General features: G+C 43.0%; 1 protein-coding gene across 1 annotated transcript in view; it reads left to right on the plus strand.

Annotated features, from left to right (window-relative positions):
- Positions 1-1,001: 1,001 nt before the first annotated feature.
- The window catches only part of POLR2A (RNA polymerase II subunit A), a 29,433-nt gene continuing 5,457 nt past the window's right edge, over positions 1,002-24,977 (plus strand). Inside the window, exons 1-20 of the mRNA XM_044002806.1 lie at positions 1,002-1,531; positions 11,020-11,152; positions 11,314-11,450; positions 11,538-11,711; positions 11,967-12,248; positions 12,359-12,520; positions 12,747-12,967; positions 13,293-13,425; positions 13,714-13,838; positions 13,957-14,167; positions 14,432-14,641; positions 14,729-14,897; positions 15,128-15,222; positions 15,425-15,628; positions 16,137-16,359; positions 16,898-17,081; positions 18,400-18,571; positions 18,901-19,006; positions 19,127-19,332; positions 24,643-24,867. Of these exons, the coding sequence (XP_043858741.1) occupies positions 1,439-1,531; positions 11,020-11,152; positions 11,314-11,450; positions 11,538-11,711; positions 11,967-12,248; positions 12,359-12,520; positions 12,747-12,967; positions 13,293-13,425; positions 13,714-13,838; positions 13,957-14,167; positions 14,432-14,641; positions 14,729-14,897; positions 15,128-15,222; positions 15,425-15,628; positions 16,137-16,359; positions 16,898-17,081; positions 18,400-18,571; positions 18,901-19,006; positions 19,127-19,332; positions 24,643-24,867 (3,465 nt within the window). The 5' untranslated portion in view covers positions 1,002-1,438. The remainder of the gene's footprint in view (positions 1,532-11,019; positions 11,153-11,313; positions 11,451-11,537; positions 11,712-11,966; positions 12,249-12,358; positions 12,521-12,746; positions 12,968-13,292; positions 13,426-13,713; positions 13,839-13,956; positions 14,168-14,431; positions 14,642-14,728; positions 14,898-15,127; positions 15,223-15,424; positions 15,629-16,136; positions 16,360-16,897; positions 17,082-18,399; positions 18,572-18,900; positions 19,007-19,126; positions 19,333-24,642; positions 24,868-24,977) is intronic.

Here is a 24,977-nt window from a genome sequence, read left to right on the forward strand (position 1 = left end):
AAAATGGGTACATGGGAGAGACTCGATGTTGACTTCAAACAAGGAAGAATCTATGCATAACTCTGCTCTTGGTGTCATCTCTGCTTTGGGGCTGAGGGTGGTGGGAGTGCCAACCCCTCTCCAAATGATCCTGAGTCACCCAAGTGACCCCATCACAGGTATTTTTGCTGTCTCCTAAAAATAAAATTAATTAGTGAAAGAAAGGAGCCCCTCTGGGGTATCTCCATCCCTTTCCCTGGGAATATCTCCAAAACCTAAATAACAGGCCCTCAGGATTCTTCTACTGATCTTCTGCTATCGGGAAGGTCGCTTAGTAGACTAGGCCCGGACGCCTCGCTGTGGAACAGGCCTCCAAGCCGCGGGCCTTTCCTGGTGTCATAAGGGACTGGGAGACCCGGACTCAGTGCGGACTTCTCCAGGCGAAACCGAGGTAGTGATGGCTCTTCTTCTTCTGAGGCCCTTAAACCAAAGATGCCAACTTCCGGAATTGCTGAATTAACCCGGCCATCTCGTTACGACAAAACATCTACGGAGTCATTAAATATTCATTACTGTGAGGTGGGCGGGGGAAAAGAGAGGCAAAACTACCTCCCAGGCCATTTTTATCTGGGCGGAGTTTGGGCCGGGCCGCGCCTTCTTTAGCATTCATGGATAAACCAATTTTGTTCCTGACGGTGAGGGGGAGTAGGTGCGATTCAATGAAGATGAAACAATATTTCAGAGTGGGGGAAGCGGTATTCATTGGCCCTTTCTATTTAATGTCTTGAGGGCTTAATATTTAGGGGAGGAAGAAGCCGGGACGGGGATGGAAGTAGCAAAAATAAGATTACAATCGGTTCTCCACCCCCCCGTCACTTTACTGTTATCCACAAGAAAAAAAACGAGTGGCCCGGAAGAGAGGTTTAACGTCCAAAGCACGCGCCCCTTACGCATCCACGCTTGCGGCCTCCTGGCGCAAAGGAGGGCGGGAAGGGAAGGGGCGGGGGAAGTGAGGGGGCGAGTCTATAAAGGATGGTGCTCTGGGGCGCTCTCTTCAGAAGCGCCGAGAGCGCGGCTGGGACGGTTGGCGAGGAAGGGTTTCCCGGAAGCCGAAGAGACAAACTGCTGTCGCTTCGGCCGTTAAGGAGCCCGGTTACTTATTTATTTATTACTCTTTCTTTTTTCTGTCCCAAGGATTTTCCTTTAGCCCCTTAAAAGCATTTTTTTTTGGGGGGGGAAGGTAAAAGCCCTGGAAAAGGGGAGGCGAGAAGGTTCCTTTTGCTTTTCTTCGTAGTTCCCCAGGTCCTTTAAGACCTCCTCCCCTCGCCGGCAGGCATTTCCTCTCGACCCCGGGAGGTCTTACCCGGTGGCCGCCCCGGCGGGGACTGGGCGCCGAGGCAGAGGCAGCGCCGGGTTTTTGTAGGGAGGTTTGCGCCTGCGCGGCGGGCCAGCCTCAGCCATGCACGGTGGGGGACCTCCCTCTGGGGATAGCGCATGCCCACTACGAACTATCAAGCGCGTACAATTCGGAGTCCTCAGTCCTGATGAACTGGTAAGCAACACCCCTTACTCGGGACCTAGCCTCGGGTTGTGGCGGGGCGTGTGTTGAAACATGTTATATTGTATTGCCCTTTATTGTAGCCCTCATACATCGACTGCAAAGTACGAGAGTTGCCATAATGGTAGTTCGAGGTCACCCCCGAAGACGTTGCATCAAAAACTTAATGAGCACTGACCAAGCTGAAGGGCTTGCATAGCCCTTGTACAGTTGGATGGTGGGATAGGGTGCACTTGCAAAGTTCAATTCGGGATGGGTTACACATCCTCGGAAATAAGGATCTGGGTTGCAATGCATCTCATCGCATATACTAGTATTTATTAGATTTTGGGGAAGGGTGATGTAGATTGTAAAACTGGGGGTTGGGAATATAGTGGAGATTTCACTTCATCTGGATATCAAAAAGTGGTATCTGTTGTCAGGAGCGGATTTGTAAGAACGCCTTAGGTAGGGCAAGAAGCAGCATGAGAATAGACATGTATCTTGATACTATAAAGCTTATTAAAAGGATGAAAAAATGATTATTTCTATTAGTCCTGTTTAAGAGATGGAGGAGAACCCCTCAGACTGGTAGTGGAGCAGTCAGTTTTTTGGTTTTGAGGTGGTTGAGAGTTTAAAAGGGAGCCATTCTGGGTTTATGTAAAAATTGGATATTAAAATACATGGATAACAGTGTGCAGGTTGATAATGAAGAGAAGGATGAAAGAAGTTTGGCAGGGCATTATAGAAGGCTGCCAAAAAGTGAGCAGGGGGATTCCTGAAAGATTTGGTATTGATTTTGAGATGGGGTATTGGAGGAAGACTTTAAAAGGCCTGTGAGCTTAGCTCTGTATCCCCTTCAGGTGTCAGGCACTAATAAAGTCATTTTTTCCAAGAATCCAGAATGTTCAAACTTCCAGGTCTTGGATAATTTCTTCAAAAATGAGACTAATAGGGGGCAGCTAGGTGGTAAAGTGGATAAAACACGGGTCCTAGATTAAGGAGGACCTGAGTTCAAATCTGGTCTCAGACACTTGACACTTAGCAGCTGTGTGTGACCCTGGACAAGTCACTTAACCCTCATTGCCCCAAAGGCTGGGGGGGGGGGGATAATAATACCAGTTTTTATCTTGAGAGGCAGTATGGCTTAGAAGGTTGGCTTTGGAGTCAGGAATCATTCAATCAATAGACATTCCTTGTGCCCTGACTATGTGTGATCATGACAAGTCGTTTATTTAACCTCAGTATCTCAGGCAAATCTTTTAAGATTTAATTTGCTGTGCTCTTGATCTTATTGGTAGAAAGAGATTCTACATAAAGAGTCCTCTGCTTTTTTACTTAAGAGTTGTTGTAAGAATGAAATGATAATGAACACAAAACATTCTGTAAACCTTAAAACACTAATAAGGGGGGGCAGCTAGATGGCACAGTGGTTAAAGCACCGGCCCTGAATTCAGGAGTACCTGAGCTCAAATCCGGCCTCAGACACTTGACACTTACTAGCTGTGTGACCCTGGGCAAGTCACTTAACCCCCATTGCCTGCAAAAAACAAAAAAAAACAAAAAAACAAAACAAAACAAAACACTAATAAGGGGCAGCTAGGTGGTGCAGTGGATAGAGCACCGGCCCTGGAGTCAGGAGGACCTGAGTTCAAATACGGCCTCAGACACATAACACTTACTAGCTTAGCTGTGTGACCCTGGGCAAGTCACTTAACCCCAATTGCTTCACTTTTAAAAAACCAAAACTATGTAATATAATAGGTGGTGCAGTGGGTAAAGCACCGACCCTGGATTCAGGAGAGCTTTAGTTCAAATCCAGCCTCAGATACTTGACACTAGCTGTGTGACTCTAGGCAAGTCACTTAACCCTCATTGCCCCACCCAAAAAAACCCCCACTATGTAATATCTGTTATTTTTAGTTTTTGCTAGAAGTAATTGGCTGTATGACTCATGGGAACCCTCTAGGAGTCAGAAGACAAAGGAGAACCATGTGACCCTTGGCCCTCTTCACTCTAGCATTTACTTAACACCTACTCTGTGGTATTAGAGAAACAAATGCAAAGAATAAATCCCTGCTCTGTAGGAACTAAAGATCTAAAGTTGTAAAGGGGGGGAGGGAAGGACATGTATAAGTATATGTCAAATAAATATAAAGATGCTTTTTAAAAGGGGAAAGGAAGGCAGGCACTAACTATCATTGAGGGATTAGGAAAGGCTTCGTGCTTGAACTGTGTCTTGAACAATAGGATTTTCTGAGGTAAATTAGAGGACAGATAACATACCAGGTATGGTGAATGACCAGTGCAAAGCATAGAGGGGAGAGATGGTGACCTATACAAGAACAGAGAGAATACCAGGTTGTTAAATGAGGAGAGGAAGCTGGAAAAATAGGTGGGGACCAGACTTTTTTTTTTTTTTGGTGAGGCAGTTGGGGTTAAGTGACTTGCCTAGGGTCACACAGCTAGTGTGTAAAGTGTCTGAGGCCGGATTTGAACTCAGGCCGGTGCCCTGTCCACTGTGCCACCTAGCTGCCCCAAGAGACTATATTTTTTTTTGGTGGGGCAATGGGGCGGGGGGGGGGGGGGCAGACTTAAAGGTTTTAAAAAACTGAACAGAAGTTCACATTTGGTCCCTGAGGGAATGGAGGAGTCACTGGAGCTTATCAAGTAGGTGGAGTGGTATGGTCAGATCTACCATTAAGGAAAGACACTGGCAGTCAAGTGGAGGAAGAACTGGAGGGAGGAGAGTCTTGATAGGGAGGGGAGACCTTTGTTGTTGCAATGATCTATCTAGGTGATGAGGCCTTGAAGTAAGGTAGTTGCTACGTACATAGAGGGGTCAGTTGAGAGGCGTTTTCTGGAGGAACAAACGAGATTTGATCACTGATCAGATAATATGGGTTGAGTGAGAGTGAGGAATTGAGGATGACACAAACTTGAGAAATAGTTGGTACCTATGACAATAATAGGAAGATTTGGAGGATATGGGGGAGAGTTTGAAGGAAGAGATAATGAATTCCATTGTGGATATTAGTGGGTTTGAGATGTTACTGGCACATCCAGTTTGAAATGCTCAGTAGGCAGTTGGTAATATGAAGCTGAAACTCAGGGAATATACCGGTGGGCAATATGAATATTAAACCCATAAGAGTTGATGAGGTCAGGGCAGCTAGGTGTCACAGTGGATAAAGCACTGGCCCTGGATTCAGGAGGACCTGAGTTCAGATCTGGCCTCAGACACTTGACACTTACTAGCTGTGTGACCCTGGGCAAGTCACTTAACCCTCATTGCCCCACCCCCCCAAAATAAGGCAAATGTTGAAAACTGTCTCTACATGTAACTAGATAATAATAAAATGCTTTTATGATCAAAAAAAAGTTTAGGTAATGAAAAGTCTGGGAAGCACAGTGGCACAGGAAAACCTGGATTCAAGTTCTGCTTCTGACACAGGCTTTATGACCATGGGCGGGTCACTTAATCTCTCTGGATCCCAAGAAAACTATAGAAGAGCTGCTGATCTTCCTAGATAGAGGGAGTTTGCATACTGGGAGTAACTCACTAATGAAATCACAGATTTTGAGTTTATATTCTTATGAGGGACTATGATAGGAATTTCTAGAAAACAAAATGGTAAAATGCTTGTGAGAGATTTAAACATTTATTGTAGGGAAGTTTAGTTTGGGTTGAGGAGATCTGGGAAGTCTTCATGGAGAATGTGAATTGAATTTTATATGGTTTTTAAACTGGTAGGATTTTAGTCAAGGAGGAAGGAAAATAAGGGAATGTGGTGAACATGAAGACAGGGAAGCCAGGCATAATAAAATCTAATGATGTCATCAAAAGTAGGCAATCCTGAGGATTTTACTTAACTGCTTATCCCATGTGAATATTCTTTCAGTGTCTCAGATTAGAACCTATTCATGCCTTCCCATTCTGTTTGACTCCTGTTTATGTTCACCATCTGTCTACTCAACATGGCAGGGACCTTTTACATGTCTTGACATTGCATGGCTGCCAGAAGTTGTACATTTGCGAAATTTCCATTGGTTGTTCCTTGGCCCTTATTCATTGGTCTATTTTGACTTTTGTTCTTACATCTCCAAATGATGTCTTTTAATCCACTTCTGTTGCTAAACTCTGTTAGCCTACTCATCTCTGTTACTTTTTGGGGTTCCCCCCAACTTTTAATTCTTTGGAGCCTGTCCCAATCATAAGTATCACCCTATCTGGTTTTTTAAAAGTTGGATACTTGTTTCAGGGAGAAGTTAGGGGTTACTAAAGACCTGCATTTTTCTCAAAAGTAATTTCAGCTCTCTCTCCTGTCAATTTCTAGTCTCCCTAATTGAACATCACATTGTGTGTACTGATCATCAATTCTTATCAAGTGCACCGAACTTTTTGAGTTGTACGTCTAATTTAGGAAATTCTTTGATGATCTGCACAGTTAGCAAAATGTCATCTGCAAACAAAAACGTCTGTATGACCTCGCGATCTATAGAGACTCCCTCTTGCATTTGGATTCTTGAGTATATAGGTCAGAGATAATCTGTTATCTTTTGGTAATGATCTCATCATTTTTTTCTAAGCCTTTTGGTATCTGTTCTCTCGTTTTATTTATTTATATAGTTTTTGCTTGAGCATCAATCTCAACTCGGAATTGTGTGCTTCCCATTCTGGGTGTACTCTTTATCTCCAGTCAAAATGTTCTTCCCAACTTTGTTTGGTTTGGTTTGGTTTGGTTTGGTGAGGCAATTGGGGTTAAGTGACTTGGCCAGGGTCACACAGCTAGTAAATGTCAAGTGTTTGAGGTCAAATTTGAACTCAGGTCCTCCTGACTCCAGGGCCGGTGCTCTATCCACTGCACCACCTAGCTGCCCCTCAACTTTGTTTTAATACCCTTCCTTCTTCCTCATGCAGAAGTGCTGTGATGTTAAAAATCCAGATGTGGTGATTGCATTAAGTCTTGGAACCAAGTCCTTTGATGAGAAAAAAGTTTATTATAAAGTCTTTATAGATCTTTCCCATTTTAAAAAATCTGTTCTTTTTCCAGTTTTCATTCTTCATTGCCCTCAGGATGCTTTTGCTGAATTGATTATCTCCAAACTTTCTATAAACTTTTTTCCCTCAGCTAATTCTTCTTGTTTTATGAAGTGATACTACTTATAATCTTCCCCCATGGAATCTTACAAATGAATTTTTATTCTAAACCAGTGTTATTTTTATGTCTCTGCATGGCAAAGAAATAAAATGTTTTATGTCTGAGGCAGTTTTTAGGCTCCTTTGTGCTAATCGATTTACATTGGTTAAACTTGGCAACATCTCTCTCTTCCCATTTTTCTTAGCCCTCAAATATGTCAGATTAGAGTTGTCTCAACTTCACCCATATCTTGTCATTTTTATTCTTGAACTTTAGAATTGGTTTTAATCTTTGCTCTAATAAATTGGTCTGACTATACAAAGATGGCTAATTTGAAAATGATTCACATATTAGTAACTAGTCATGTGTCAAGATAGAATGTTTTATTTTTTGTGATGTTATTTGGTACTCATCATAGCCTATCTTCTCAAAGATATCATTCATGAAATATAGGCATGAAGCTATAGTCTAGAAAACGGACCTCTTTCATTTCTTATTCCTTAACTATGTTTTCCTACATATTTTTGGTGGTCTCACCTTTGAATGGAAGTCACTGAGTATTAGAATATATATTGACTTGATGTTGAGGTTCTAATTGAGTTATTCAAAGAATGTATCCACCTCCTTGTTTCTGGTGTGTCATCAACTTCATTTATTTTCACAATGGGCTTTTTGCAAATGCTTCTCACAAGGGCAGTTCAAGATGTCCAAAAGAATGTTTCCAGGAAGGGGGGAGGGAAACTGTTCAAATAAGTATTTTTATTCACAGTGGCTTCATTTGTAATAGCGAAAAGTTATAAACAACATACAAATTCGGTGATTATGGAATGGCTAAATAAATTGTGACAGATCAAGATATTGGGATACCATTGTGCCATTAAAAAAACTGGCTAATATAAATAATACAAAGACAGATGGAAAAGAGTTATAGAAAGTGATTTGTGGCTGTGATAGGAGAATTATCAAACAATAGACACATTGTGATTATATAAAATGAACAGTGGCAATAAAACTAAGCACAACAGAGAATGAATTATTTTGTTAAAAATTTATATTTTCTAATCAAAATGTAAATAATTTGGATAATATGGTTATATTTCTTTATCCAATTTGTTTGCATTTGTTGAGTGTTATATTTATAACTAAAAACTATATATTTAGGAATTGTGGGAAGGTGGCAGGTTGTTAGGATCTAGTGGGAACCCTGATCTCCTGTAAAACAACCCAGTAAAATTAAAAGTATACCAGAAGGAACAATGATGAAACCAAAAGGGGGGGGGAGGTATTGTGGGAAGGTAGCAGAGGAGCCAAGACTCCCCCCCCACACACACACACACAGAGTAAATCCTAAAATGCACTGATTTTTAAAAGAACAGGAATTACCTGTAGACTTCTCTACTTAGTACATGAATGCAGGGAAAGATAGCAACCTGGGGTGAGAGTAAGCTGTGGGGTGGGTGCCCAGCGTAGAGGAAGTTGGAACAGGCCCAGAAACCGGGTTGAAGAGCCCCAGAGAGCCTAATGCTGGGGCCCTTGGGCCCTGGAGTAAGAGGCAAGTCTAAGCAGAGCCCAGCCTGCAAGCAGCACTTGAGTCCCTTGGTAAGAGCCTAACAGGGAGGTAGTCTCAGAAGCCTAGCAGCAAGGGATGGGTCTCAGGCACCAAGGTGGTCATCTACAGCCCCATGACAATAGTCAAGCTTCTTAGCAAAAGAAAGAGGGAAATGGGCCCTGTTTTCATCCCAGTGAGGAAGGCATAAGTCTCACAGTAACAGGTGACTGGTCTCTGTGAAGACAGGTATAAGGGTAGCCTGGAAGTTCTCACAGCAACAGGGGAAAATTACATTAGTGGCAGTGCTGCCAGTAAACCTCTCTGAAGTAGAGAAGCCTAATGGCATCCAGGAAGCCTGGGCCTGCACAACAGGAGACAAGGCCAAACAGTTCCTTCAGGAGGGGCCTGGTCTTGGCTACCACACTCAGGACTAGCCAGAGTTTTTTCCATGACCTTCATTGGGACAGAAACAGATCTCCCCAACCTAGACACTGAGGCTGTCAAGATTAGTGCAGGAGGGGGCGGCTAGGTGGCGCAGTGGATAAAGCATCAGCCCTAGATTCAGGAGTATCTGAGTTCAAATCTGGCCTCAGACACTTGACACTTACTAGCTGTGTGACCCTGGGCAAGTCACTTAACCCCCATTGCCCCGCAAAAAAAAAAAAAGATTAGTGCACCAAGTAAAATATAGGCTGCTATTCGGAAATACCTTGGACTAAGAAGTGCCCATGGGGTAATAAACCTTGAAGAGGACTAACCCCACAATTCCCAGTAGAACCCCAGAGGGGGAAAAAGAATCCTGGCCACATGAGGATTATAAGAATACTTAGAAGAAATGAAACAAGAGGAAAACATTAGAATACCTAGGAAAACTGACACCTTAGAGGTGGTGGGAAAACTTACTTAGTACTTGAATGTATTGAAAATTAGATAACTCAACATATTAAAACAGAAAATTGAAGGAAAAAATAGAAGAAAATGTGTAAGGGTGTGTGTGTGTGTGTGTGTTTTAAATGACTTGGAGTCCAGCCAAAGAGAGAGAATTGAACTCTTTTAAAGAAATAGATTTCCAAACATTCCTGATGAAAAGGTTAGAACTGAATAGATAGATACACATAGCCAAGAGAAACATAGAAAAGCACACATGGGACTGTGCAGGGATGAATTGTTTACATGCTATTAGGGGACTAAGAAACAATTGTTGGGGGCAGCTAGGTGGTGCAGTGGATAAAGCACTGGCCCTGGATTCAGGAGGACCTGAGTTCAAATCTGGCCTCAGACACTTGACACTTACTAGCTGTGTGACCCTAGGCAAGTCACTTAACCCGGCAAAAAAACCAAACCAAAACAAAAAAATGATGAACACAAAAGATAACAAATAAGAGGTATAAGGAAAAAAATTTGCTTTCAGGTAGGGGAAGAGTTAATGACCAATAAGTAATAGAAAGGATCAGAGAAGATAAAGCAGATAATTTTGATTATATAAAGTTTAAATTTGGAGGGGGGTGAAGCAATTGACTTGTAATGCAGAAAGAAACATATATTCTGTTTGTTGAACTTTGCATATTTCTTATGAGGGTTTACTTTTTTCATAAAAAATTATTTAGTGGAGGAGTAGTGAGAGGGAAAGATAATAAATGTTTGTATAAATATTAAAAATTTTTAAAGGAAATTCATCCTGTCCAAGACAGTATAAAAAGACTGCCAAAATCATGATTGCAGAAGACAAACTCAGAACAAGAGACAGGGCCAGGATGCCCAGGGCCCATTAGATTTGTGTGGAGGCCATTGAAGACCTGTGATAGCTGTTTTAGGTGAGGGAGGGCCACATGCATAGACAATCTTTTTCATGAAATTGGGGGGTAGTGGTGAAAATAACACTTTAAGGTTTCCAAAGTGTTTATTTAACTCCCTACCTTGTATTTGTTTCCATTTATGCTGTACATGTCTGTATTGTGTCTCCTGCTAGAATGTAAATGAGCTCCTATAGAGCTTCAAGCTTGTCTTTGTACACCTGTCACTTAGCACAGCTCTTCACATATATTTAATAAGATACTTGTTGATTGATTATCTCATCTGATTCTCACAACCACCCTCTGAGCAGAATTTGCAGCAGGTGTCCTTATTATACAGGTGAGGAAACCTAGCCTTCAAATAAGATAAAGGTCCTACAACTAGTAAGTGTAAGAGGCAGAATTCTCATGAGTCTCTCTCCTCTTTAAGTCCTGAGCTTTTCCCACTACATCATGTTTCTTATTAAATATTTACTTTGTGTGTTTTTGAATGCCCTGCTCTCTGGTAAAGGAGGATGTGGTAGAAGAGTTCAGGGAAGGTTTTAGGATTGGGGTGAGCTGAGCATGTTTTGGGCAGATGGGAGGGAGTCAGTGGAGAGAGAGAGAAGTGATGACTGTTAGAGTAGACAAGGCTAGAGGGAATAGTGTCAACTTTAGCCAAGCTCTTTGGATCTGAGTTATATAGCGTCAAACCTCAAGGGTTTTCTCATCCCTGAACTGTGGTAGCTGTTTGGGCCCAGCACATATGTTCTAGCCTTCGTTTAACTAAAGAGTGACTAAAAGAGCCTCTGGCTATGGTAGTTTATAGAGACCTTCCTAGGTACCTCTTCCTCTCCTAAAGATAAAGGACTAAGCGCTTTGCATATAGTAAGTGCTTAATAGATGGTTTATTCATTCCTCTCAGGTAGGTCCCATTTATTCCAAAGAATCTAATATAGAATTTTGTACATTGATATATCTGCCCACCCCTGCTTCAGGAACTCCAGAAACCCAGTTATTTTTCTCTCTTCCATCCTCTAGAAACGGATGTCTGTGACAGAAGGTGGCATCAAATACCCTGAGACAACAGAGGGGGGGCGCCCCAAGCTTGGGGGACTGATGGATCCCAGGCAAGGAGTGATTGAGCGGACAGGACGCTGTCAGACATGCGCAGGCAGGTGCTGGGAAATCAGGAACTGGGTGTTTAAAGGAAAAGTGGCCTTGGTGGACTGTGTGCATGCACGGCTTGTTGGGGAGGGGAATGAAAGCTAAGGGTCAGGGAGCCTCTGAAAAGAGTGAAATGAATTAAAAGGCTGAGTTTATCTGGTTCTGCAGGTAACATGACAGAATGCCCTGGCCACTTTGGGCACATTGAGCTGGCTAAGCCTGTATTCCATGTGGGTTTCTTAGTGAAGACAATGAAAGTTCTTCGCTGTGTCTGCTTCTTCTGTTCCAAGTTACTTGTGGACTCAGTGAGTAGGGGAGTGGGCTTCAGGTCAGGGGTGGAGAGGGATGATGGCAGTACAGTCCCCTTGATCACCCTGCTCTTTCACCCTCAGAACAATCCAAAAATCAAAGATATACTGGGTAAGTCAAAAGGACAACCAAAGAAACGACTCACCCACGTTTATGACCTCTGCAAAGGCAAGAATATCTGTGAAGGAGGCGAGGAAATGGACAACAAGTTTGGAGTAGAGCAACCTGAAGGTGATGAGGATCTAACCAAAGAAAAGGTAACAACTGCTTTCTGGGGACCCTGAGGGAAGAAAGGACTTCGGGAGAAAAGAGAAGAGACAGGATCTAACTAGCTACATGTGGAGGAGAAGAAGGATGAGGATGAGGAATAGGGGAAGGGTACATCAAAAGAGAAAGGGGAAAGCCAGTGAGGCAGATGAATAACAAGATGGGGTAGCCATAGACTCAGGAAAGGCCAGGATAGTTAGTGTCATTTGGTTCTGACCCATTTTCCTTCTTCCTTCCCCCTGCAGGGCCATGGAGGATGTGGGAGATACCAACCTCGGATTCGACGCACGGGATTGGAGCTGTATGCAGAGTGGAAGCACGTGAACGAGGACTCGCAGGAAAAGAAAATCCTGCTAAGTCCTGAGCGTGTGCATGAGATTTTCAAGCGTATTTCAGATGAGGAGTGTTTCGTCTTGGGCATGGAGCCACGCTATGCTCGGCCAGAGTGGATGATTGTGACTGTTCTCCCTGTTCCTCCTCTCTCTGTGCGGCCTGCTGTGGTTATGCAGGGGTCTGCCCGGAATCAGGTCAGAATGTTACAGGGAAGGAGGGGTGGGGAGAGAAGGTGTGGTAGGAGTGCCTTCCCTTTGATACCTGAGTCCCTTTAAGCCATAACCTTGTAGCCTCTTCTCCCCAGGATGACCTGACACACAAGTTGGCTGACATTGTAAAGATCAACAATCAGCTTCGGCGGAATGAGCAGAATGGAGCAGCTGCTCATGTGATTGCTGAGGATGTAAAGTTGCTACAGTTCCATGTCGCCACCATGGTGGACAATGAGCTGCCTGGCCTGCCCAGGGTGAGTAAAGCACATAATCTTGGGAGACTATAGAAAAAGGAGATTATAAATAACTGGCTGGTAAGTGTTGGTAAGAGCTATTAGAAGATGAAGTTGGCAGAGTGAGGATTCCTAGAGCTTGATAATTGGGGGAGGAAGCACAGAACAGTGATTTTCTAGAAGTATGAGCTAAGAGATGATAAGAATTGCTGGATTCATTCTCCCCACTTTGATCTCTTCCCTTCAGGCAATGCAGAAGTCAGGTAGGCCCCTCAAGTCCCTGAAGCAGCGGTTGAAGGGCAAAGAAGGGCGAGTCCGTGGTAATCTGATGGGCAAGCGGGTGGACTTCTCTGCCCGAACAGTCATCACACCTGATCCTAACCTATCCATCGACCAAGTAGGCGTGCCTCGTTCTATTGCTGCCAACATGACCTTTGCAGAAATCGTCACCCCCTTCAACATTGACAGGTATGACCATAGGAGCCATGGAAGATTAGGATCATGGGTACTTTGAGAAACACTTAAGAACATGTTAGAAAACTCGTCAGTGTCCAGAGTTTCTAATGTAGTGTGGTTTATTTAGAGGAGGGAACAAGGATGGCTCTGGGACCAGAGACAGAGGGGAAGGCATGTGGAACTAGGGAGGAGTTACTGGTACTCTTTCTTCTTTCAATCAATGGGGATATCCTTAGGAAAGGGAAGCCTCATTTGGTGAAAAGGGAGAACAGGAAAAAAAAGGGGGGGGGGGCAGAGAAGGCATTTAGACCTGAGCCATATCTTCTCCTGTCCTTAGGCTTCAAGAGCTGGTACGGAGGGGAAACAGCCAGTACCCTGGAGCCAAGTATATCATCCGAGATAATGGTGACCGAATCGATTTGCGCTTCCATCCCAAGCCTAGTGACCTCCACCTGCAAACTGGCTACAAGGTACTTCGATGCCTCTGTCGTTTTCCTCGACTGGAATACTTCATAGAATGTGGCTTTATTTCCCATAGTCTATAGTGTTAGAAGGTTATTGAGAAATTACTTTGTGTCACCATCACCCTAGGGCATATTAGGAGTTACTAACATTAGACATAGTAGTTATGGGTAGTGTGGTAGTGGTGAAGGAGACAGAACTGAAGGAAGTAGGACAGAGGGAAAAATATGAGTCTCTAGAGATTGCAAATGGGAATGATACTGTTTTATTGACAGATTCCCCACCTTCTTCCTCAGGTAGAGCGTCACATGTGTGATGGGGACATTGTCATCTTCAACCGGCAGCCAACACTGCACAAGATGTCCATGATGGGTCATAGGGTCCGCATCTTGCCTTGGTCTACATTCCGCCTGAATCTCAGGTCAGTCCAGGGATAAAACACTTGAATCCCCCAGAGAAATTAGGACTGGTGAAAAGAATTAGGATTAGAGTACTTTGCTTAGGTCCTAATCCAGATATTGAATTCATGTTTTCCCCAGTGTGACAACGCCCTACAATGCAGACTTTGATGGGGATGAGATGAACTTGCATTTACCACAGTCTCTAGAGACTAGAGCAGAGATCCAGGAACTGGCCATGGTGCCCCGAATGATTGTTACACCCCAGAGCAACCGACCTGTCATGGGCATTGTGCAAGATACACTAACTGCAGTGCGAAAGTTCACCAAAAGAGATGTCTTCCTAGAGAGGGTGAGCTGACTTGGAAATATAAGACCTGGAGTTATAAGAGCTGAATTGCTCTTTGGCTCCAAACTACTTTCTTCTCTTCCTCCTTCCTCTCTTGTTTGTTTCTTTTTGTCAATAGACACCAAGTAATTCTGGTTCCTGCCATTGATTGGGTTGCCCTGCTTTTGGAATAACAGAAAGGCCCAGGAATTTGGGGCAAAACTTATAGGGCCTGGACCAATGGATTAAAGCCATGCATAATGCTTGAATCTTCGTTTTCTCCCACAGGGTGAAGTGATGAACCTATTGATGTTCCTTTCAACATGGGATGGGAAGGTACCCCAACCAGCCATACTGAAACCCCGACCTTTGTGGACAGGAAAACAGATCTTCTCCCTTATTGTGCCTGGGCACATCAATTGTATTCGAACCCACAGTACTCACCCTGATGATGAAGACAGTGGCCCTTACAAGCACATTTCTCCTGGGGACACCAAGGTGAGGCCAAATGCCAGTATTCATGAAAGGTGTGGGACTTGAAAGTATAGGGAACCAAATTGTTATATAAAACTTATTTATTCCTAGGTGGTAGTGGAGAATGGGGAACTGATCATGGGTATTCTGTGCAAGAAATCTCTGGGCACATCAGCTGGCTCCCTTGTCCACATCTCATACCTAGAGATGGGCCATGACACTACCCGTCTCTTTTACTCCAACATTCAGACAGTCATCAACAATTGGCTTCTCATAGAAGGTGAGGAGGGGAGGCAGGAGGCAGTGCTCCAACCAATGCTTTTTTAAATTTAATGCTCTCCCACCCCATGCTGGTAGTTTTCTTTGCACACCTCTTTCTCCTCAGCTTCTTCTTGTGTTCCATACCCACCTGGAGTCTTAAAAGGGTCCTCCACACTGACTCCTCAGACTGTATAGCTCATCTCTAGCCTGTGTGGGGAAACTCTCTCTGATATTACTTATGAATCTTAGGTCATACCATTGGCATTGGGGACTCCATCGCTGATGCCAAGACCTACCAGGACATTCAGAACACCATCAAGAAAGCCAAACAAGATGTAATAGAGGTGAGAGGAAAGGGGGAGGTTGAAGGAAGAAGTCTCTGTGGAAATGACAGGGATGTTAGACATTAGAGTTGGGGATGAAAGGAGAAAAATGAGGAAGGAAAAGGTAAGTGGTGTAAAGGGGGGTGGGGCTGGGTTTTTTACGCCAGGGTACCTCTTTATTCCATGTCACTCTCATCTCCTATCTCCTAAAAAAATTCCTTAGGTGATTGAGAAGGCACATAACAACGAACTGGAACCGACACCGGGAAACACTCTTCGACAGACATTTGAAAATCAAGTGAATCGAATCCTTAATGACGCAAGAGACAAGACTGGCTCCTCTGCCCAGAAGTCCCTGTCTGAGTACAACAATTTCAAGTCCATGGTTGTATCAGGAGCTAAGGGCTCTAAAATCAATATCTCCCAGGTGAGGAAACGTATTTTTTTCTTCATAGATAACAGGGCTGTATTGATAATAGGGAGATGAGAGAGAGAGAACAATGGCAATTGGAGTAAGAGGGAGAACCTTGGGGTCAAAGATGGAAGTGGAACATTCTTTTCTTGAAAGGACAACAGAGGGACAGCTAGGTGGCACAGCGGATAGAGCACTGGCCCTGGAGTCAGGAATACCTGAGTTCAAATCCAGCCTCAGACACTTAACACTTACTAGCTGTGTGACCCTGGGCAAGTCACTTAACCCCAATTGCCTCACCAAAAAAAAAAAAAAAAAGAAAGGACAACAGAGGGTCAGCTAGGTGGTGTAATGGATAAAGCACTGGCCCTGGATTCAGGAGGACCTGAGTTCAAATTCAACCTTAGTCACTTGACACTTACTAGCTGTGTGACCCTGGGAAAATCCCTCATTGCCCTGAAAAAAAAACAAAACAAAAAAAAGGACAACAGATCTCACCTCACTCTTTTTTCCCAACCTTCAGGTTATTGCAGTAGTGGGACAGCAGAATGTAGAAGGCAAGCGGATTCCCTTTGGCTTCAAACACCGGACCCTTCCCCACTTCATCAAAGATGATTATGGTCCTGAGAGCCGAGGCTTTGTGGAAAACTCCTACTTGGCTGGTCTCACACCCACGGAGTTCTTCTTCCATGCCATGGGTGGGCGAGAAGGACTTATTGACACTGCTGTCAAGACAGCTGAAACTGGTGAGACCTTAATCTAATCCAGAAATCTTGGGGAGGATTGAGAATTATAGTTCCTCCATGAAGAAATCCCTTTTCACCCAGGAACTTGAGCTCCCAGCAATCCATGAAAAGATTTTCAGAGGTTGCTTGAAGCTATTGCTGTACTGTGAATGTCATCTAATAACATAATACAAAAATGTGCCCTTTTTGTTACTTTGGGGAGGGTTGAGGACCAGTATTGTAGGCAGCTTTATGCTAGAGGCATTTGGGAGAACTTATACATCTGCCTTTTAGAGATTTAGTCTCAGTCTACTAGAAAGATATAATGATATATATGACCTATGTCAGATTGCCTGCTGTCTAGGGGAGGGAGGGAGAAAAATTTGAAATTGAAAACTATCTATACATGTATCTGGAAAATAATAAAATACTTTTATTTAAAAAAAAACAAAACAAAAGATGTAATGGAGGCACTCCTGCACCCTGGGACAATTAAGTCCCTGAGCACATAGGTGGGGGGTTGTCTCAGGCTTGTCTTAAGGAGTTACATCTTCACCAGGCTATATCCAGAGACGTCTAATCAAATCAATGGAGTCTGTGATGGTGAAATATGATGCAACAGTACGAAACTCTATCAACCAAGTGGTACAGTTACGTTATGGTGAAGATGGACTGGCTGGTGAAAGCGTTGAGTTCCAGAACCTGGCAACCCTCAAACCTTCCAATAAAGCCTTTGAGAAAAAGTGAGTAAGTGAAGGTGACAGGGTCCTAATGTCCCTGAGTATTGAGAACTAGGTATGGAATGAAATACTTGCTCTATCTTACAGAGTGCCTTTTATTTTCTTGTAAAAGTTTTTGTTTTTAAACAATCGTGAACATTTTAATATGCAAAGGCTGTTAGGAAAGAAAATTGTATATGAAACAACTTGTATTAACACCCACTTTTTAAAGGTATTTTAACAACAAAACTGTTATGCCTGTTTATCTCTCTTTATGAATAATTTCTCACTTCTCTGAACTTTTTTAATGTGTCACCGTCATTTTTTTGTATCACCGTCACTCCTATCATTAGAGACAGCATGGTGTAGTGTAGCTACACCTCAAAGCCAGGAAGACCTGGATTCAAGTCTTATTTATAATGTATAGGGACTGGGACAAATCACTTGACCTCAATGGCATCTTTTTGAGAATCTAAGTTGTAGAGAATGTTCCATTCCACATTGATAGAGGGGATTTCATCACCCAGCTGCTCCCCAAATCAACAAAATACAGGTCCAGTTACCAACAATTTCCCACACTCCTTTCTGTTTGTTTGTTTGTGTGAGGCAATTGGGGTCAAGTGATTTGCCCAGGGTCACACAGCTAGTGTCAAGTGTCTGAGGCCGGATTTGAACTCAGGTCCTCCTGACTTCAGGGCTGGTGCTCTATCCACTGCACCACCTAGCTACCCCCCTACACTCCTTTCTAATAAACAGTAGTCGAGGAAAAAGCACACAACATACTGGGTTATGTCTGAAGATGTCTCCTTCCATGTCTCTAGTCTATCACCTCTTTGCTCTCTGAGTTGATTTCCTTTACATTGTTGTGTTCCTCTTGGTTCTGCCCATCCTCTTTATGGAACATACTTTAATTTCTTACAGAGCAATATTCTATCATGTCCTAATGCCATAGTTTGTTCAACCATTTCCCTGTTAATGGGCACCTAATTTGTTCCCACTTCTTTGCTACAACAAAAAGTGCTACTCTGAATATTTTTCTACATGTCCATTCTTTCCCTCTGTTTTTAACTTCTTTGGGGGATATGCTTCCTTATTGTATCCTAAGTCATCATGCTTTATACTTTACAGTTCACTTGCAGATGGATAACCCCATTTTGTCATGCCATTACTGTGCAGTAGGAAAATGTTGAGCAAATGTACCTTTATTCACAGAGGCAGAGTGATTTGCTCAATGACCACAGGGCATTGATGATGACAGTTTTCTCATCTCTCAGGGTGATCTCTCCTGTGACTCCTCAAGCTCTATGGTGCATCAATCTCTGTCTTTGGTCCTGCCACACAGGTTCCGTTTTGACTACACCAATGAGCGAGCACTACGGCGTACTTTGCAAGAGGAATTAGTTAAGGATGTGCTGAGTAATGCCCACATCCAGAATGAGCTGGAGCGTGAATTTGAACGAATGCGTGAGGACAGGGAGGTGCTTAGAGTCATCTTCCCTACTGGAGACAGCAAGGTAAGATGTGCCTTTATGGCATGCTCGGTGAGGGCAGAGGTTGAAATAGGGAAGTGGCAGGGGCAGCTAGGTGGCACAGTGGATAGAGCACCGGCCCTGGAGTCAGGAATACCTGAGTTCAAATCCGGCCTCAGCCACTTAACACTTACTAGCTGTGTGACCCTGGGCAAGTCACTTAACCCCAATTGCCTCACACACAAAAAAGAAAGAAAGAAAAGAAATAGAGAAGTGACATGAAGGAATCTGGCTTGGAACTAGCAACTAGTCTCTGCTCAACTCATTGGCAATCCTCCCACCACCCTTTTTTTTTGCCACCCTTTTTTCCATAGGTGGTTCTTCCCTGTAACTTGCTGCGTATGATTTGGAATGCCCAGAAAATCTTCCATATCAACCCTCGCCTCCCCTCGGACTTGCACCCAATCAAGGTTGTCGATGGTAAGTGGTGAGTCCAGACGCCAGGACTCATGAAAGAAACAGAGTGTGAGAGCAGAGTTGGGCTGGGGGCTGGAAGACAGGTGTCCCAGTCCTGGTCTTCTCCCTTGTTCCTTACCTCAGGTGTGAAAGAGTTGAGTAAGAAATTGGTGATTGTCAATGGAGAAGACCCTCTGAGCCGTCAGGCACAGGAAAATGCCACACTGCTCTTCAATATTCACTTGCGCTCCACTCTGTGCTCGAGACGCATGGCAGAGGAGTTCAGACTGAGTGGGGAAGCCTTCGACTGGTTACTAGGGGAGATTGAGTCCAAATTCAACCAGGCTATTGTGAGTACTGCACCTCTTCCCACAGTCAACTTTTTTGGATCCCTAGGACAAAGATAACCTTTAACTACATTTTGAGGGTTTAAAAAAATTTTTTAATCCTTTGTTTTTACTTCACCTCTACCCTCTCCCAACCAGAGAAGGGAGGAGGTGGAGAAGGAAGTGTTTATTTTGGTATAATATCTTTGACCACCCAAGAATTTAAAAAGAAAGAAAAGCAGCTCAGGAAAACTAATACAACATATCATCCAAGTCCACCAGCACATGCATTGTTCCAAATACTTTGTTTTCTCAACTCTGCAAAGAAGGGAGGAGGGTATTCTCGAATCACTTCTGACCAAGGCTTGGATGTTAAAATTATATAGCATTCCATTTCAATTTTTAAAAAAATCCTTTCCATTTAACACTATTTTCATTGTGTATATGTCTTTTCTGTTTATTTCCTTTTCCATCAGTTCATATAATGCATACTTCTATTCTGTATACATCATTTCAGTAATCTCAGTAATATTCTTTTCCATTCATGTATCACAGTTTATTGACCCATTCCTCAGTCAGTGGACTTTTGTTTTGTTCCAGTTCTACTAAAGATGATTTCAAAAGGTGATAGAACCAACAAAAAGATATTCTATTCTTTTTTTTTTTTTTTTTTGGTGAGGCAATGGGGGTTAAGTGACTTGCCCAGGGTCACACAGCTAGTAAGTGTCAAGTGTCTGAGGCCGGATTTCAACTCAGGTACTTCTGAATCCAGGGCCGGTGCTCTATCCACTGTGCCATCTAGCTGCCCCAAGATATTCTATTCTGGATCAGATTCTCATTAACAGGGAGGACCTCGTTGCTAGAGTGGAAATGAAGGAAATCCTGGGAGCAAATGACCACTCCCTTCTAGAATTTGTGATAGAGGAAAGGAAATTTGGTGTGTAATTTGATGTGTACCTTAGATTTGAGGAAAGAAGATTTCAGAGAATCCAGAAGATAGATTCAGTTCAGGAGGGATGGGATATGCTCAAGAATAAAATTCTGAAAACACAAAGGGAGACAATCAGGAAGGAAAAATGGAGTTTGTCTGAAGAGACAAATGCACAGGAAACTTCATAACCAATGTGAATTTTTTTTTCAAAACATATGCAGAAGATGGAAGCCAGGGCAAAGTAACAGAGAATGAACATAAACACACTGGCTGTGAATACACAGTGTCAGGAATGTGTAAAGAGCAAGAGGAAATGAGGAGACGAAGGACAGTTGTGGGTGGCTTAAAGTTACATTGGGAGAGAGCATTTGGCCTAGAGGGGTACAGTACAGTTTGCTTGGGGTGATAATTACTAACAACAAAGGTGGCTCCATTATAATATTGCTTATTTCCTCTGCTAAGGAAAATGACCATTTACAGGGGAAATAACAGAACAAAAATGGCTAATATGTTGACAACCATAAGGAGAGTAAGAGCACACAGCAGTACCTGGCCCAGGTGAAGGACAACTCATGTACTGAAAGAACAGGCAAATGGAATTGCTGTATAGATAAATCCCTGTCAGTAATATTTGAAAGAGCATGGAAAACTAGAGAGGTGTGCTACAAGATTGGAAAAGGACAAGTTATCCAATTTCCAAAAAAAGGGAAGAGAATAGTCTCTGAATTAGAGGCCAGAGAACTAGATTGCAATTGCAGAGAAAATTCTAGAATAGATCATTTACAAGATGGTTAGTGAACATCTAGAAAAAGAAGCAGTGATTACAAAGAGCCAGCATGGCTTCATTAAGAATAGACCATAGGGGGGTGGCTAGGTGGCGCAGTGGATAAAGCACCGGCCCTGGATTCAGGAGTTCCTGAGTTCAAATCCGGCCTCAGACACTTGATACTTACTAGCTGTGTGACCTTGGGCAAGTCACTTAAGCCCCATTGCCCTGCAAAAAAACAAAAAATACCAACAACAACAAAAAAAGAATAGACCATGGGGGGACAGCTAGGTGGCACAGTGGATAAAGCACCCGCCCTGGATTCAGGAGGACCTGAGTTCAAATCCAGCCTTAGATGCTTGACACTTACTAGCTGTGTGACCCTGGGCAAGTCACTTAACCCCCCTTGCCCTGCAAAAAAAAAAAAAAAAAAGAATAGACCATAGGGACAGCTAGGTGGGTAAAGCACCAGCCCTGGATTCAGGAGTACCTGAGTTCAAATCTGGCCTCAGACACTTGACACTTACTGGCTGTGTGACCCTGGGCAAGTCACTTAACCCCTCATTGCCCCGCAAAAAAAAAAAAAAAAGTAGACCATACCAGCCTAACATTATTTCCCTTTTTGACAGGGTTTTTACCAAACTTAGGTGGATCGGGGAATGTTGTAGATCAGGAGTTGACAGATTGTGGGCTAAGGACCAGATCTGACCCACCACCTGTTATTGTAAAGTTCATGATACTTTTATTTTAAAACATGAGAACCATTTAAGACCAGCATGAGGACTATACAAAATAGGTAGTGGGCCAGATCAGACTATAGTTTGCTAGCCCATGCTGTAAATCAGTAGTATCAAACTCCTAGAAAAAGGAGTCACTAGTCCATCCATAAGGATCCCTGCAGGCCACATATTGACTTCATTTTTTTGTTTTGTTTTGTTTTGTTTTTTGTTTTTTTGCGGGGCAATGGGGGTTAAGTGACTTGCCCGGGGTCACACAGCTAGTAAGTGTCAAGTGTCTGAGGCCGTATTTTAACTCAGGTCCTCCTGAATCCAGGGCCGGTGCTTTATCCACTGGGCCACCTAGCTGTCCCCAAAAAATTACATTTCAAAATGAAGTCAAGGGGGCGGCTAGGTGGCGCAGTGGATAAAGCACCGGCCCTGGATTCAGGAGGACCTGAGTTAAAATACGGCCTCAGACACTTGACACTTACTAGCTGTGTGACCCCGGGCAAGTCACTTAACCCCCATTGCCTAACCAAAAAAAAAAAAAAGGAAAGAAAAGAAATGTAATATTTTCAGTGTTTTACTGTATTTTTATTTATTTTGTTAAATATTTATTGGTTACATCTTTTTTTTTTAACATGTTTTATAATTATTTAATGGTCAATGAATATCCCGTTTAGGTTTGTTTGTTTGTTTGGTTTTTTTTGGTGAGGCAGTTGGGGTTAAGTGACTTGCCCAGGGTCACACAGCTAGTAAGTGTCAAGTGTCTGAGGCCTGATTTGAACTCAGGTACTCCATCTAGCTGCCCCTATCGGTTACATCTTAATCTGGTTCAGGTCATGTATTTGATACCTGCTGTAGATATAGATAATAACAAAACTATTTGTGGAGAAGAAGAGAGTTGTTGACTAAATGATAGTACCATTGAATGGCTTCAGAATTGATCAACTCAAAGTAGTTTTTATTGATTCATTGTTAACATGGGACAAGGTCTCTAATGGAGTACCCCAGGATCTGTGCTATCAAGAAAGTATGCTTGGGGGTGGCTAGGTGGCGCAGTGGATAAAGCACAGGCCCTGGATTCAGGAGTACCTGAGTTCAAATCCAGCCTCTGACACTTGACACTTACTAGCTGTGTGACCCTGGGCAAGTCATTTAACCCCCATTGCCCCGCAAAAACAAACAAACAAACAAAAGTATGCTTGGCATGTTTCTCAGAAATACAAATCATGTTAAGCTGGAAGGAGTAACTAACATCCTGGGTGACAGTCAGGATCCAAAAAGATAAGTTAAAGCATCGGGGTAAATTAATTTACACAATATTCAGTGGGGATACATGTAAAGTTTTACAAAATTGGGTATCAAACAGCCACATACACAAGTGAAGGTATTTTGTCTGGAAAAGATCTAAGAATTTTAGTTGGCTATGTAAGCTCAATAAGAGTGATATGTGAGTGAGAAAAGTTAATCTAATCTTGGTTTACATTCAGGGAAGGCTTACCTGTCAGCCATAAGGAGATGATAGTCCGTTTGTATTCCCTATTTTGTATTTTGGGCTCCACAGCTGAAGAAGGGCATTGACGGTATTTGAAGAGCTATCACATGGAAGAGGGAGTAGATTTGTTCCCTTTGAGTTCACAGGCTCAGGGGGCAAAAATAAAAACAAAGGTACAAGTTACAAAGAGGCAGATTTAGGCTTGATGTCAGGAAAAACTTCCTAACAATTCAAACTCCAAAAGTGGAATGGGCTGCCTCAAAAGATTGTGGTTGGGGCAGCTAGGTGGCACAGTGGATAGAGCACTGGCCCTGGAGTCAGGAGTACCTGAGTTCAAATCCGGCCTCAGACACTTAACACACACTTACTAGCTGTGTGACCCTGGGCAAGTCACTTAACCCCAATTGCCTCACTAAAAAAAAAAAAGATTGTGGTTGTCTGTCTTTAGATGGTTTCAAGTAGAGACTGGATAATCAGTTGGCAGGTATTGTTGTATTGGAATTCCTTTCCTTCCTGTCAGATTAGATGACCGCTGAAATTCCTTCCTATTCTCAAATGATATGATTATGTATAATAGTACTGCACTAAATATTTTGGTATAAGTGGGCCTTTGTTTTCTTTTTTTATATTTTTCAGCACATTGTAATAGTATATACCTAACAATGGGATCCCTAAATATGGGGTATGGACATTAGTCACTTTTTTAGTCTAGTTTCAAATTGCTTTCCAACATGGTTAGACCATTTCACAGGTCCCCTGGCAGTGTATTAGTGTGCCTGTCTTTCTATAGCCTCTCTAAAACTGACCCTCTGAGGCTCTTAGAGATGAAAATAATAGAAGTAGGGTCTTTAGATCAGAAAAAGATCTTTTTACCAGAGTACTATTTTAGATGCTAGAAGGAAATACAAACTTGGGATCAGAAAGCACTTTCCCTGCATTAGGGGAAACTCAGTAATGTCTTACATGCGCATAATACTTCACTGTTTACTGTTTGATCTTGATAACAACCTTTATGTTAGAACCCCATTTTATAGATGGGAACACTGAGAGAAGGGACTTGTCCAAAGAAAGCTTATAGTAAATTTTTTATAACTATTAGTGTTATAAATTTGTGATTATACACTCTCCCTAGAACAGTGCTTTCCACATGGGCACTTAGTGTTTAAATAAAGGAGTAGTGTAGCACACATAAGCAACAGACATGTCAGGTGCTAAAAATGTGCTGTTAGTGGTTGGGGAACAATCCATGAAGGCTTTGATTTATTTAACCCCTCATTCTTTCTGGATTCCAATTTGGAGTCAAAGAATTTGGGAAGAGGGAGTGGAGAGCTACATCCTCTTCCCTCACTTGACAGTGAAATGAAGGAAGGATTAGTTTCCTATTTCATCCTGTTAACACTGATTTTTCCCCACCCACCAGGCCCATCCTGGGGAGATGGTAGGAGCTCTGGCAGCCCAGTCCCTGGGGGAGCCAGCCACCCAGATGACTTTGAACACTTTTCACTATGCTGGTGTGTCTGCCAAGAATGTGACTCTGGGTGTGCCCCGTCTCAAGGAACTTATCAACATTTCCAAGAAGCCCAAGACACCCTCACTTACTGTGTTCTTGTTGGGTCAGTCTGCCCGTGATGCTGAGAGAGCCAAGGTAAGATTGGAAAGCCAGGGAAAAGAGTGATAGCAAAGTCCATCTGCTATAGAAGGCATTTGGAATTCTTTTCAAGGATTTGTAGCCATTGTAGACTTTATCAAGTTTGA

Source organism: Dromiciops gliroides, chromosome 4, assembly GCF_019393635.1.
Source record: "Dromiciops gliroides isolate mDroGli1 chromosome 4, mDroGli1.pri, whole genome shotgun sequence".
Classification (NCBI taxonomy): Eukaryota; Metazoa; Chordata; class Mammalia; order Microbiotheria; family Microbiotheriidae; genus Dromiciops; species Dromiciops gliroides.